At 41.0% G+C, this 13,985-nt stretch overlaps 1 protein-coding gene across 1 annotated transcript in view; it reads left to right on the top strand.

Annotated features, from left to right (window-relative positions):
• The window catches only part of met (MET proto-oncogene, receptor tyrosine kinase), an 84,574-nt gene that overhangs the window by 39,204 nt on the left and 31,385 nt on the right, over window positions 1-13,985 (top strand). The window contains exons 4-10 of the mRNA XM_084733740.1: window positions 515-643; window positions 994-1,170; window positions 2,981-3,138; window positions 3,783-3,897; window positions 4,845-4,981; window positions 5,419-5,583; window positions 5,962-6,061. Of these exons, the coding sequence (XP_084589866.1) occupies window positions 515-643; window positions 994-1,170; window positions 2,981-3,138; window positions 3,783-3,897; window positions 4,845-4,981; window positions 5,419-5,583; window positions 5,962-6,061 (981 nt within the window). The remainder of the gene's footprint in view (window positions 1-514; window positions 644-993; window positions 1,171-2,980; window positions 3,139-3,782; window positions 3,898-4,844; window positions 4,982-5,418; window positions 5,584-5,961; window positions 6,062-13,985) is intronic.

Below are 13,985 nucleotides of genomic sequence, written 5' to 3'. Positions count from 1 at the left end.
TGTATTCCAGACTACATATAATGTTTCCCTCTTATTTAATTCATGGTGCGTATCAGTGTACAACATTATGAAGCGTTCCAAAGAAACGGCAACAATGAAAAACAGTGGTGACGAGTGAAAAAAAATCCCACCTCCTAACCAGGTGCCCTCAGCTGACCTGTGTGCTGGTTGTTTTCTTTAAGGTGGCCCTTTTCATGGGTTCATGCAGTATGTTTCTTTGATTTGATTAAATGTTACTGTAACTCTAGCAAAACACAAAACCAGCATATAAGCCCCCCAGATAAATATTGATTATTTATTGAGAAATTGGACAGCAGAAGGTCATGCAATAAAGAGTGTGACTACGATTTCCTAGAAAGTTAGATTCTTGTTACTAAAGCCTTTTGAATGATTTCTGGTTACCTGCTTGCTTGATGTTTCCACTGGATCTCATCTCTCAGTTACAGTCAGTCACAGCTAATGATACTGTAAACTGCACCAGAGTCATGACAATGATGTGTCCTCTATCTTTCAGGTGCTATTTTCACGGTTTGCCTCTCCTCATGTGAACATCCGCCTGGACTCAAGACCCGTCTCGGCCAGTGTAGCACTGCTGGATGCTGAAAACTCAAAAGGAGCCCTGTTAGTGGCCACAGGGAACAAGGTCGGCTGAGAACCACAAAGATTAAGAACTGAAATACTTTGAAAAGCCTTACTGCATGTATCCTGGTTTAAACTGTGCTGTGTTTGTCTTTGAACCATAACAAGAACATAATTGTGATAAATATCTTGCGTGAGTGAAACAAATACAAAAGCACTTTTTCACTGAAAGCAAACAAACAACAGCAGAGTAGAGCCTGTAGATAAAAGAGAATAATGTTCCTCGAGGCTTACTGCAAGTGTTCTGCAACCAAATATATTTAATTCTTCTTGTAATCTCTTTATGACACATTTTGTCCATGTGTCAGACAGAAATGAAGAAACCTTAGATTTTGCTTTCTTGTTGTTTACTAGATCACTAAGGTCCCTCTAACTGGCCCTGGCTGTGGTCAGTTAACTACCTGTACTTCCTGTTTGCTGTCGTCACGGGTGACAGGATGTGGCTGGTGTGATGGACGCTGCACCAGAGCCAGCCAGTGCCCCTCCTCCTCCGCTTGGACCCAGGACTACTGCACACCTGTTATCACCAAGGTAACCACAGCGACTCATCATCATGGTGATGATCAGGGCAGAGAGCCATTTTAAATATTTTGGATATGTATTTACTCTTAAAAGTTGAGAAAACTTCAAAGCAGCTGCCTTCACTAGATTTTTGAGTTTGTAATCAAACTCAAACGCGTAAGATTTGAAACAAACTAAACTAACTTTTGCCAACCTGAAAATTTTGTTGAAATAATTTACTTTTCTTGTAAACATAAACTTGAATCTTTGAGTTTTAGAAATCACAAAAAATTGTATTTCAAAAAAAGTTCACTAAAGTGAGCTGTTACCTTGATCTTCATCATTTGGCGCTTTAAAAGTTAAATGGTTGCAAATTAAAATTTACTTTCACTTCGATGAGTTCCCTCAGCAATCTTTTAAATAAATTTTCTGAGGTTTTCTAAGACTTAAAGATGCAAGTTCGTCCAAAATTATCTCATTATCTCAGCAAAATATTGTTAGTTGGTAAAGAGTTTGAGCTGGGTGCAAAACTCTATTAAAATAAGTTGCTTTGAAAGATTTCTCAACTTTTTCGTTTTTGCAATGTTGGGATTTTTAAACTCTTATTTCCTTCTTGTGTTTAAATGCATCAGTTCTTAGCTAATATTTGAGTTCACTGCGGTTTCAACATGTCACGCTCACACCTATCGTGATCTCATCATGCAGGGTTCAAACTTTGTTCAAACTCTGTCTCACTCCTCTCCTTCTAAACACAGCCCATGTAACCTGTCTGTCGTTTGCGCTGTATTTGTCTCTACAGTGTTGTGTTTGTGAAGGTCATGGTCCTTTTTACCACAGCGCTGCCCTTTTTAACACTGCTCTGACATTGTGAGGCTGTACGAAGCTCAGTGTGGGTGGTATTCATTCTTTTTGACTTTAATGCTCCACCTCATGCTGTTCGACTGTCTCCATATAATAAAAAACACAGCAACAAGCTACCTCCAAAATTGGTTAATAGGACAAGAACCTGTAAAACACCTCTTCCTATGGGGCTGTTTTAAGAGGCAGAATTTTGAAAAGAGCTGTAACTCACAGCAGAGAGGTTGCATGGGTGTTTCTTAAACAATACAAGCCCAAGTAAATATCAGAAATAAATTAAATGACAATGGGGATCAACAAACCACACGATACTGTTGTACCTTTTATGTCTCAGAGCATTTTTTTAAAAAAGAAATTTAAGAAATGCCTTTCAGAAACAAAATCCAATTCCGGCCATGTTGAGTGATCAAATATATTGATTATAGCAGCTGTCAGTCAATCTAGGGACAGAACTGAGGTTTATGGAGAGAAATTCATCAAAACATACAGAGAACACTGCAGTTTTAAGCTCAACAGGTTTAAAGATCTGTGCAACAGCAGATGGTGGAAGGAGTGAGAGGTGAAGGGAAAAGTCACATCCATAAATTGTAAGCTGTGAGCAAAGGCAACGACAAACAAACACACCTGGAACACCAGGCAGGTGGGGCAGCAGTAACATCGTCTCCAAAACAGGACACATCTAATTTATGGCAAAAGTTGTATTGACTTGGAGAAGCAACAACAAGAATTATACCATAATATAACCATGCTGTGCTCATCTTGCATTCCTGCAGTGTTCTTTGAGTCTGTGGAGGAGGGGGCAAGGGGAAACAACTCCCTTCAACCATAGATTGTACATTAAATAGACCATCAGTGGCTCCAACTCACAAGTTGGACCGCAGTACTCATTTTTGAGTGTGCTATTGTTACGTACTGCTCCTTTAAGGTAGAATAGTTGCATAATATGTCTTTAAAATGTGAACATTCCTTGTGTGTGCTTCAGATTTTTCCAGCCTCTGGACCAATACGAGGCTCTACAATAGTGACAATGTGCGGGCGCAATTTCGGCTTCGATAAGTCAGAGACCTTCAAAGTCTCTCTGGTGACAGTGGAGGTGGCCGGAGCTCCCTGCAAACTGACCAGACAAGACAATATCAACAGGTTTGTGGTGTTGGTCTGTTTGTTTGTTTTATTCTTCAACATCTTGCAGAATACATGCCATGCCTGTGTGTTCTCCGTGGAAAGTTTATGTACTAGCTTTATATGTCCGTGTGCATGTTATACTGGCATACTTGGTGCATTTTGTCCTGAGCACCGTTCCTGCACAGAATCTGAAAAGCCACCATTCAGAGGCAAAACGAGACAGAGTGTGTGTTAAGTGGTGGGTGTTTACAAGATAAAGGGACTCGTACACTGCCGTTGTATAGGGGTAGAGCAGGTTTAATAGGGGTTATTGTGTTGAAGAAAGAATGTTAAGAAGCCCCCCCTCTTTCTCAGCCTGCCGCATTCAACACATGACTCCTCTAACTGAAAAATTGCTGGGAAAAATCGCTGCATCCAGACTTTCCACTCTCCCAAATCCACTGGGGCCATGTCCCATTCAAAACTCCCTTTCGCTACAAACAAGCTCATTACAAATTTAGCGAAAAAAATAAAAACACCACCCACCCGATCCCAGATGAAGATAGCCTCTTTGTGCATTACTGCAGGGCAGTAGATGATCATTGAATTAGGATAAATGCTGGGTAGTTTTGGCAGGGTATAATGCCTGGTCTGTGTCTCGTTTGGGGGGGGGTTCTGTTTAGGTGGACTGAGATCCAGTGTTCCCCAGTGTTCAGTGGGAACTTCACCCCATCAGGACACACAGTGAAGGTCACCAGTGGCCACAAAGTAGCCAAGATGGAGGGCTTCACTTTTGTGGTAAGAATGGCACTTTTCCTTCATTTTGATAGCAGTTTTTGAAAAATGTGTATTTTAAAAGTGTTCTATGAATCGATTTGTCTTACATGATGTTAAAATAACAGAAACAAACATGACACATATACATATGAAAGATTGTACACGCGACTGATTTATAGTGTGTGAGCGTGTATATTTGATAAGTTGCTGTGCTTCTTCAATTCATACTGTATTTGAGGTCAAATTTAATATGGAGAAATTTCAGGTGTGCACTTGAGCCTAATGACATGGGTTAGTGATGTGATGTTCAAAAAGTACCGATACACACATTGCATGCTAGACAGCATTAATTGTGACTTTTGTGGTAATAAAAACACATTTTATATGATAATTAAAATGTGAAATGGTAGTACATTCCTAGGCTCGAGTCAGTATCAGTCAAAGTCAAGTCATTGCATTTATTGTCATATGCACAGTTAAAAAAGTTTTTCTGTAAAATGAAAATGTATCATGCATATAAAAATACATGTGAGAAAAATACATCAATTCACAAAATTCACATTACACTCACATTAGACTCAACTTGACAAAATCAATAAAGACTTGCAATTTTATCTGGACTTTAACCTTTTGACTTGAAAATAGTTGATGCCTTCCCCCAAGTCCAAAGATTAAAAAGTGTGTTTTTGCCACAAATCAGTTCATGTCCCTTTATTTCCTCAATCAACCAGCATTAAGACTATTCATTCTCAGCAAGTTGATGATTAATTCATTTTGTTTGAACCAATCGGACAGCATCCAATCAAGTTGCAGGAGAGAGCCATGAAGAACTACGGTTATGTTACTGACTTGTGACTTTCAAAACAGTAACTTGGACTTTTTCCTTTACTTTTACCAAACTTAGTAAAGAACTTGTATCTAAACATTAGACAGATTTATTGAAAGTGTCTGGTGGTGTTTGCGTCCAGGAACCTGTGATTCACGAAATCTTCCCAACATTTGGACCAAAGTCAGGGAACACCATGCTGACCATCAGAGGAGCCTACCTAGATACTGGGAACAAGCGAGAGGTGACAATAGGAAAAGCAGCCTGTAAAATCCAGAGGTCAGTTCAGTCGCTTTTCTTTTCTCTTCTTGTCTGCTCATCGACTGCATAAAAAGGACAAATTAAGTTAAGTTTGCATGTAGAGTCTCTACTTTTTTTCTTTCTGTCTTTGAAAGGCATTTGGAAGGTTGAACTGCAGACGTGTACTGCAAAGGAATTGTTTTTGTTAAACATACTCAAATGTCCCTTGATGTTACTGTAATTTTAATGAGATGGACTTCTGATTAATGTTCTTACTTTTCTCTGCTTTTGTCCTCATTCTGTCTTATTTCCCGCTTGAGCAGCAATCATCAGGAATCATCTGCAGGACTAATGCAAGAGAAATGCATGAATAGGGGCTTGAACAATGGCTACCACTGTACATACTGATAACACAACAATATATCCTGTGTGTTTACTCATTCCCCTCGTCCCCCACCCTCAACCTCTACCATCAGCTTGTCGTCGAACATGCTGACCTGTAAGACGCCTCCGCACTCTGTTCCCTCCGAGCAGCCCGTGAAGCTGACGGTGGATTCGGTGGAATGCCGCGCCCCTGTGCGGTTCACCTACAACCAAGACCCCATCATCAACAGCATCCAGCCCTCACGCTCCTTCGTCAGGTCAGAGTTATATTCATTCAGAATGGGTTTTGCGGTCTATATTACAGCCCCAATCCAACACTGTGGTGGCCAGCACTGAACTGATGTACAGAAATGGTTTGGATATCATTCTTTTTCAACGTCTGCTTCCTTCACACGTTTTTTCCCCTAAAAGGAGTTAGAAAAAGAGAGAGAGAGAAAACGAGGGCGACTTTGACTGAGAATATTTGTCGATGAGCCGAGACAGATTAATGCTTTAGTTTTACAGCAGGAGGAAATGAGTGGGAGGTGACGAGTGGCTAAACTGCTAACGCTAACAGCAGGTTCCTCCCAGTGGGGCTCTACTGTGTCTCTGTCTGAGGCTGACGCTAACATCCGATCTCATCCCCCTCACTGTAGCGGAGGCTGCACGGTGTCGGCTCATGGCTTCTTCCTCCAGTCCGGCCTCCAGCCCCAGATGGTCCTCAGCACCGGTCAGGATGCTCAGGTGTTTCATGTGGTGAGTAGGGTTTCAGATCCTCAAAATGAGCCATTCATCATTTGGACAATTTGAGTTAATTTTGAGCCTTGGTTAAACAAAAACACCAATCAGCAGAGTAGTTCCTCTCTTAGAAGTGAGGACACTTTGAGCAGGGGAACTTTTCCTAGACTTTAGGGATAGTTTAAGGTACTTTCCATGCATTATGCTTTACACTACATTACATTGTTTTAGCTCAAGTTTTTATCCACAGTAAGTGCATGCATTATTACTACAGAAACATAGTGCAGGTTTTAGTTCCTGCCTCCCACGGGGTCCCGGATCCTGTTGTAATACTTTCTGGGTTGCTAACAGAGAAGAGCCTCCAGCACTGTGCGAGGCTGATAGCTTGACCACACTGCAACAACTTGTCACCTGTATTAACAGTGCTTCACCTTGGTTGATTGCTTTGGGAGGACAGATGGACCACGGGAGGAGGCCAGGACAGCTGCTTGTCATGGCTAATATTATCCTATAGTTTTCTCTACCTGGCTCACAGTTTTCATCTATAACTGTCATTCATTTGGCAGCTGCACTTACAGAAACCGATATCAGCAGCATGCTAACTGCTAACATCACAGCAACTGATGCGATATTCATGACTCATGTCTCTGGGAGCTAACTCACTAGTTGGCTAGCTTTGGCTCGACTGTTTTAGGGTCAATATCTGTCTGTCTTTGGTTTTAGATGGATTACATTAACAGAGGTCAGTGTATTTTTTGGAAAAACGGAAGTAATCACTGTATATGAATGATTCTGGTGAATAATGTCCAGTGAGAAACATGCTGTTTTCACTTAAACACTAGTTTTACAGAGGAGTACAGAAGACTGATAGAGAGAAATTAAAATGAAACTTAATTTGAATGAATGAATGAATTAATGAAAGAATCATTAAAAAGCACTCAGGAGATCATTGCTGCTTCAGATAAGCATCTTTCCTTTCTGGTAGGTCAGTCTCCCTTTTGCATCTGTGTGCACCTCCTTTCCAACAAAATAAAACCATTATTTTAATAGTCACTATTATTATTTAGCAGTTCTTGAGAAATGCAGTGGAAATGCAAACATTAATGTGCCAAAGGAACTTTTGGTTTCTGGTTTAGTTTCTTAAATTAGTTCCTGAGAAATCTCACAAGATGAACAGCAGACAAAATGAAATAAATCTTTTTCAAATACCTCGCTGTCACATGCATGGTATTGTCATTATGCACACTAACACCCCCCAAAAAAGCGGTCTAGAAGAAAAAGAGTTCCTGACAATGGAAAAGAGCTGAAGTTTCAGGCAAACATGAGAAGAAAGGAAATGGAAAATCCACAGTCTGATCTGTAGGATCCAGCTGTCACCTCTGACTCACGCACAGTAGCAGAGCAAGGTCTTTAGGATGCTCTGGCTCTCCTCACCTCCGTCAGACTTTATTCTACTTATTGAGGGAAAACGATACACACACTCGCATGCTTGGAGCACGTCATCGCTCCATTAGACTGGCTGGTCTTTACAGCGAAGGCCCGGAGGTGTTTTAAATTATCCGACCCTGACACTCAGCAGGCTTTCACCACGCTGTCTGCAGCCCCTTAAAATGTCTGAAACTGATGCTGCTTAATTATAAGGGCCTTAAAAAGGTGTTAAAAGTATATAACATGTCATTTATGATTCTGTGCAGATTCTCAGTTATCCGGGTTATAAGTCAAAGGCAACGGGACTTGCTGTTTTTAGTCATGCACAATGTCATCTTTCCAGTTATATGTAATTGCTTCCATCAACTCACTTTGTCTTTGAGTTTTTAAAGTTTTATTTTCTTAAAATAAGTGAACAAAATCAAACAATGCATTTTTCACTGCAAGATAACATGTATTTTTCTTGACTCTAGCATGTCTATTTTATACATCTATTTCTAGAAAAATGTTCACATGAACTGATTTCTATTGAGTCAGGCTGAAGTATCCTTAAAGTGAGGGTTAGGATTTTTCTGAAGTGGGGTTGTATGATTTGGAGAAGCAGCAGGAGAACCGGTAGAGAAGCTAAGCAATGTCATGTGAGTTCAAGTGTACTCTATATTTAGAATATTTTCACTACTTTATCTTGCCTGGGCTGCCTTTTTAGATGGGGAGCTTCATATACACTCATATAAGCTAAATATCACTCTTTAAAGCAAACAGACTCCTTTGACTGAAATTTATTTAACCTAGTAGAGCTCAGATTGTGTGACAAAGGTTTTTTAAAAGCTTTGTTCAGATCACACAGCAACACAAACTAACCAATCGAAGCACCAACTGTGTTCTGTGACATAAAATTGCTGTTTTTGCAAAGGGGTCTAGCAACTTCAAGGACAGTGATATAACTTAAGTTTCCCATCAGAAAAGGTTGACTGATAGCACGTTTGCAACTCCACTTCAAAACATTCAAGCTATCCCTTTAATGCATTGGCAGAGTTTTTTAACTTGTAAGAAAAAAAGTTTTTATGACTCCGTCTCTGTGTCTGTTTTTTCAACTTCTTTAACAACAAAATATAAAATTCCATGGGAAGATCTTCGCTTCATAACACAGACACAACTTCCAAAAACAATATTCTTTTGGACAGTGTTTTGCAGCCGTACTACCAAAGATTTCATGCTGGAGGCAGAAAAGAGTCAGCGCTGTCTGAGGTAATAATACTGACCACAGACCCTACCCACCTTGAATTCCCTCTATGTGAACCTTGTGACCTTCTGATCCACTCTTATAGTGCGCTTGGACGACAGTCTCACAGCTTGGGTTTCATTGCAGTTGTTGCTGAAATGATACCACATTCTTTGAAAGAAAAGAGAGTTAACTTATCGGTCAACTTAACATCCTGTTAGAAGGTACAAATTGCCTCTTATGAGTATGTATTCTTTCAGCGTGAGGGTGACATATTGTGAGTCATAACAAACAAACAGCCCTTTTTTCACACTGAAGGTGTGTTGTTGTCCATGTGTGTGATGTTTGCCTTTGGGAGGCGGCCTGAGGACAAGCAGTGCTTTCTAATGATGTTATCTGTCATCCTGAGGCACACGCTGCAGCACGTTCACTCAGGAGATGATAATGCACTCAGTAAACACACACTCACACCGATACAGAACACGTACGCTCATGGACTTCCATCTCAAACCGAAGTGGCACAGTATCCCTGTATCTCTGAATCTGTCTTTCTTCCTCTGTTTGTTCTCTGTCTCATTTTCTCACACACACACACACACACACATGCTCTCTGCAGTGTCTCATCTTTCAGTTTCCCTTTCGCTGGTCATTGACCCATGTTCAGGTCAGTGGTTGATGGGTCTCCAGGGAGCTCAGGCTTCGTTACACACAAACAGTGTGAACAGACACAGCTTGAGGGCTCTAAAGGCTTATGCTGCAAAACTTGCTGGTTCGAATCCCTGATTTACCTGGAAAATATCTGGACTTGCATCTACCACTGTGAAGTTGTGTTGTGTTTCTTGTAGTCGTGGTTACGACTGTTTCACCAGTGAGTAACAAAGGACAAAGTTCAAAGCAAATTTCATATTACCATTTTATTTAGTAGTATAAAACAGTATGTGAGAATATTTAGTTCCAGTAACAGTAAACTGTACACAAGGTGCATGCAGTTTCCGGGGAAATATTACAATAGACAAGCACTGGAAATTATGCCGGCATAAATATCCCATACTGCAATGCAATAGTGATGACAACAAATAGTGTTGTACAACATAACAGACAAAGGCAGAGAACGAACAAGGCAGCTCTGTTGTTATGTCAATAAAAGTTGCAAATTTTGTGCATTTTCCTTAACCAATAGTTGAAAATGCTAACAATCAACAAATCAATCTATCATTAATAATTAAAAGATACAAAATGCATATTTTTTTTTATAATTTTCTTCCTTATAATATTTTATTTTCTTTTTTTTTTAAGTTTCCTGAGGTGCTATTCCTGCCACTTCAGTGAATACATTTTTAACCAGTTAATTTCTTAACTGAATGAATAATCATAACATTTTACATCTCAGTAAGGTTTCACAAGGAAAGGACAAGGAAAATCTCAAGAAGTGACATGACATTGCTGATCAGTTCATCGAAAAAGGATGATTTTGAACACAGCGTATGATTCGTGAGACACCTGCCAGCCACTCAGAAACAAGTATTTTCTGTGACAAAGTTGTAAAATCATTTAGTACACACTTTTTTATGGATGCACTCTGAAAAATTACAAAAATCTAAATTTCTTTTGCCAAAATGACCAAAAGTGTGGTCTTCAGTTTCAGTTTATTCTGACCTGTGCTTGGAAGTTGCAGTCATGTTTATGGGGTGTAATTTCACCTGGAATCTTAGATGATCAGGGTCATTCTTTGAGTTAAAATGTTCTTTATGTGTCACCTGATACTCCAATACTGAGAGTTTACACCACGGTAGTTGGGGTTCAGTTGACTTTCAAGTCAATAACACATGCTGTGGCTCTCTAAAACCATGCCAACCGGGAGTCTTTTACTTTAAAAACTTTTTTAAAGCCTCTCTGTTATGCTGTGAAGAAAGAAGGGCTCTATGATGACTGAAAGACAGCGTGTTGAAGCCAACCCTTGCCGTGATAGTTTATTGTTCATTTTAAACTGGAATAACAGACCAGAGGGGAGTGGCAAAAAGACATTTCTAGCTTCCTAGAGAAAGACAGAGTGAGAGCATGAAGCGGGCAGCCTGTATAAAATAAGGCAATCATTACTAATGATTTAGGATGGGATCATGCCCCGTAGGGCCCCAGCTGTCGCCTGTTAAATTCCTTCCAGTAAACGGGATGAGTTAAGGCTCAGCCTGGGAAGGGACAGTATAAGTGTCTTATTGTCTTAACCCCTCAAAATAGAGGCAAGGATCTTTCACAAATGGACATCTCAGAGGTTTCCATCGCCAGCGGAACGGCACTCTGGGTAATGTGAGCCAGCCTGTCATGCCTTCAGAGCTGTGTTCATAAACCCAAGCGATGGCCGTGAGACTGGTTTAGTCTCCGACAAGAAGCGACAGCAGCCGCGTTCAGTTCTAGTTGGTGAAATCTGTTCTGTGAGGTCTTCACGCCAAAGCAGGTTGGAGAGAGGAAGCAACCAAGACTTGCTAACAGCAGAGGTTCAGGGCTCTCAGCTGGAGCCAGAGCATGAAAAAGGGAAAAAAAAAAACGTCCAGTGTTGACTTGATATCTGCCTCTCAGATCTCCAGTAAAGCCTGGTCTCAGTCAATCTTGGCTTTCCCACAAACATGAAAGAGATTTTTTATTTTACGATCCGTCGTGAAAAGCTGGCATGTTCACAAAGCCAAAGGGGGCCGCACACATACACAAAAAAAAAAAAAAAAACAGCAAAAAAGTGATCTGTGAATTTTCACAGATCGCTCACAAAGCTCAGGGAGTCGAGTTCTTCATGCCAGCGTTGCTCTGCCAGGCTGCACTATCACAGATAGTTTGGTTTAGCTGGAGGCTTCACCGTAGCCAGACACCTGTCGCTTGCATTCACAAACTGTCTTGTTTCTTGTCGGACTCCTCTTCCTATCTCATCCCAGTGGGCTAAATCCCACCAGCTGACACCTGAATGCCTCACGAAGCCTCTTTCCTTTCCCATACCCCCACAGCTGGGGGTGTCTGAGAGGAGGAAGTGAATGAAAGTGAACGAGTAATGTTTTCCCTTCTGTCAGCAGTCAAGGTGCTTCAAAGCGCCAACTGCTTCCGGTAGAGCAGCTCATTGACAGACAAAAGACAACACTGTAGTTGTGCAGATCAGTTGTGAATATGTGTGAATTTAGCAATGTAACATGGGACAGTTGCTGTGAAAAAAAAGGTATCTGTAGTCATATTAACATGTCAAACTAGCTGCACTGTCACAGTCGCAGAACCCAAATGGCCAATGTTGCCAGGCTTCCAATGTAGCCAGCAGATATCCAGATAACAGATACCAGGGCCAAGACTCCGAGTAGTACGAACAGTTACAAATTTCACTTAGCTATCATGTGCCATGTAGTGTTTTTATGAGCATATCACAAGAAGTCCCAATGAAATATTATTCAAAAAGCTGGGCTTTGAAAAGTTGGAGAGAGGCTGTATGTGGCTCAAAGTTAGTCTAAAGAACGAATTACCTACACCAGTGGAAGCTTTCAGCTACAAAAAAGGCCAAGATGCAAAACTCATTATATGCAGTTACAAAAACATCTGATGCACAAGGGGAAAGAGTTTACACCTAAAAAATCAACAAAATAAGCAAAGACATATCAGAGCTGGACGCCTTAAATCAAAAGTAAATAATAGCACAACACTGCACGGTTGGAACCAGCAGAAAACTCCACTGGTATAAATCACTCTAGATTTGACAGGCACTTCTGTACGTGGGAGCTCCGTTATGACTTGGCTTTTTCGCAGGCTGTTACACTAATGATCCTTCAGGGACAGTGGAGGTTTTCGGGATCGCTGGTTCTCTCATCACCCCGCAGTAAAGCTCTCGGCCCCGCTCGCTGCCCGCCTCGCCGAGCGATTGTATTTACAGCTGCTCCCAACCTCCAGCCCTTCACCTCCCGTCGCCTAAATGAGAGGAGACATCTACTGAACAATGAAACTGACTGAGGTTTCCACTAATTCACAGGATATTTTTCCTTTCGCAGCACCCCTGGGAAACGGGTCGGGAGGGGTTTGCCCTACAGCCCCGTTCTACCCGCTCCTTATTGGTGTGTGAAGGAATGAGGTTAATTGGATTGCTTTTGTTAGGTGACCCAGCGCTACAATCACACACACACTTTCTATATGCCTTCATGTGTGTGTTTTAAATGTGTTTATGCTTGTGTTCAAGCGTTTGCGGATGCCCGTAACTTTGAGTGTGTGTTCGTGTATGTCCATCTGGGCTGTTATAGCTCACTGGGGAGTCAGACTGGGAAGTGTACGAGGAAGTTTCAGCAATACTTCGACAGAGCTGCTGCTACTGCAGGCAGGGTAACTCTCCAGGGAGTCAGATATCAGTCAGTGTGTTGGAAGTCAGATTTCAACCAGTGTGTTGAGCTTAGTCTGACCAACTTAAGGGACCACAGTCCATAATGCAACTGGTTCCCAATTGGTCTATCCTCAGTTTGTTCTTTGTCATCAAGTCACGGATGTTTATTTCGATGGGAATTATGAGCTTTTCAGGGTTACTAGGTTTATTTGCAATATAATCACTAGGATAATGATTTGGACTAGATTAAAACTTAAAAATCCCACCAGTATAATTTCATTTTGCATGCGTGGACTAGGTTTAGCTGCACTAAACTACTTGCATTGCCAGATCTGCATTGTAAACATTACAGCATTTGTCAGTGAGTTTACTACTTTGAATTTACCCTCTAGAGATGTGATATGTGAAGTTGCTTTGCCTTGAATGCAATGACCGGTTCTCAAAGTTCACTTAAAGTTTGTACCAAAGAGCTGTTGACAAGAATTGGCAGAATCATTGGTAGTGAAGAACAATAGTGGAAGTTGTGACACAAGAATGGACAAAGCACAAATATCTAATGTGAAATAACAAAATTTTTCCCACCTTTGGCTGAAAATATTGTGTTCATGCCAGACCCTGTCACTCAGTATTCTGGCTTCTGTAACGGTGTTATTGAAGGCTAATAGCAGTTTTACTGAAAAGGATATAGAGAAGAAAAAGCCTAGCAACTATAGGTCAGTATTTTGCAGCTTTTGTCCACATTTGTCATCAGTGTAAATAAAACCAGGTCGTGACTTTTCTGTTTCATACAACTCCTACTGCACTACTAGAAGGGAAGACTTCTGAGGGAAAGCTATGACATGCAAGTCGAGGGTCACGTGACTACCATTCAGCCACAAAGTGATGACTTTTTATTTAGAAGTTTAGCTGCTTGTACTGCATGTATAGTGTACTGCAGGAATGAGTCCCAAATCCCAGAA

The sequence above is a fragment of the Lutjanus erythropterus genome, chromosome 13 (genome assembly GCF_056507025.1).
Source record: "Lutjanus erythropterus isolate fLutEry1 chromosome 13, fLutEry1.hap2, whole genome shotgun sequence".
Lineage (NCBI taxonomy): Eukaryota > Metazoa > Chordata > Actinopteri > Lutjaniformes > Lutjanidae > Lutjanus > Lutjanus erythropterus.
The sequence above is the reverse complement of the archived record's forward strand: the minus strand, read 5'-3'. Positions and strand labels throughout refer to the sequence as shown.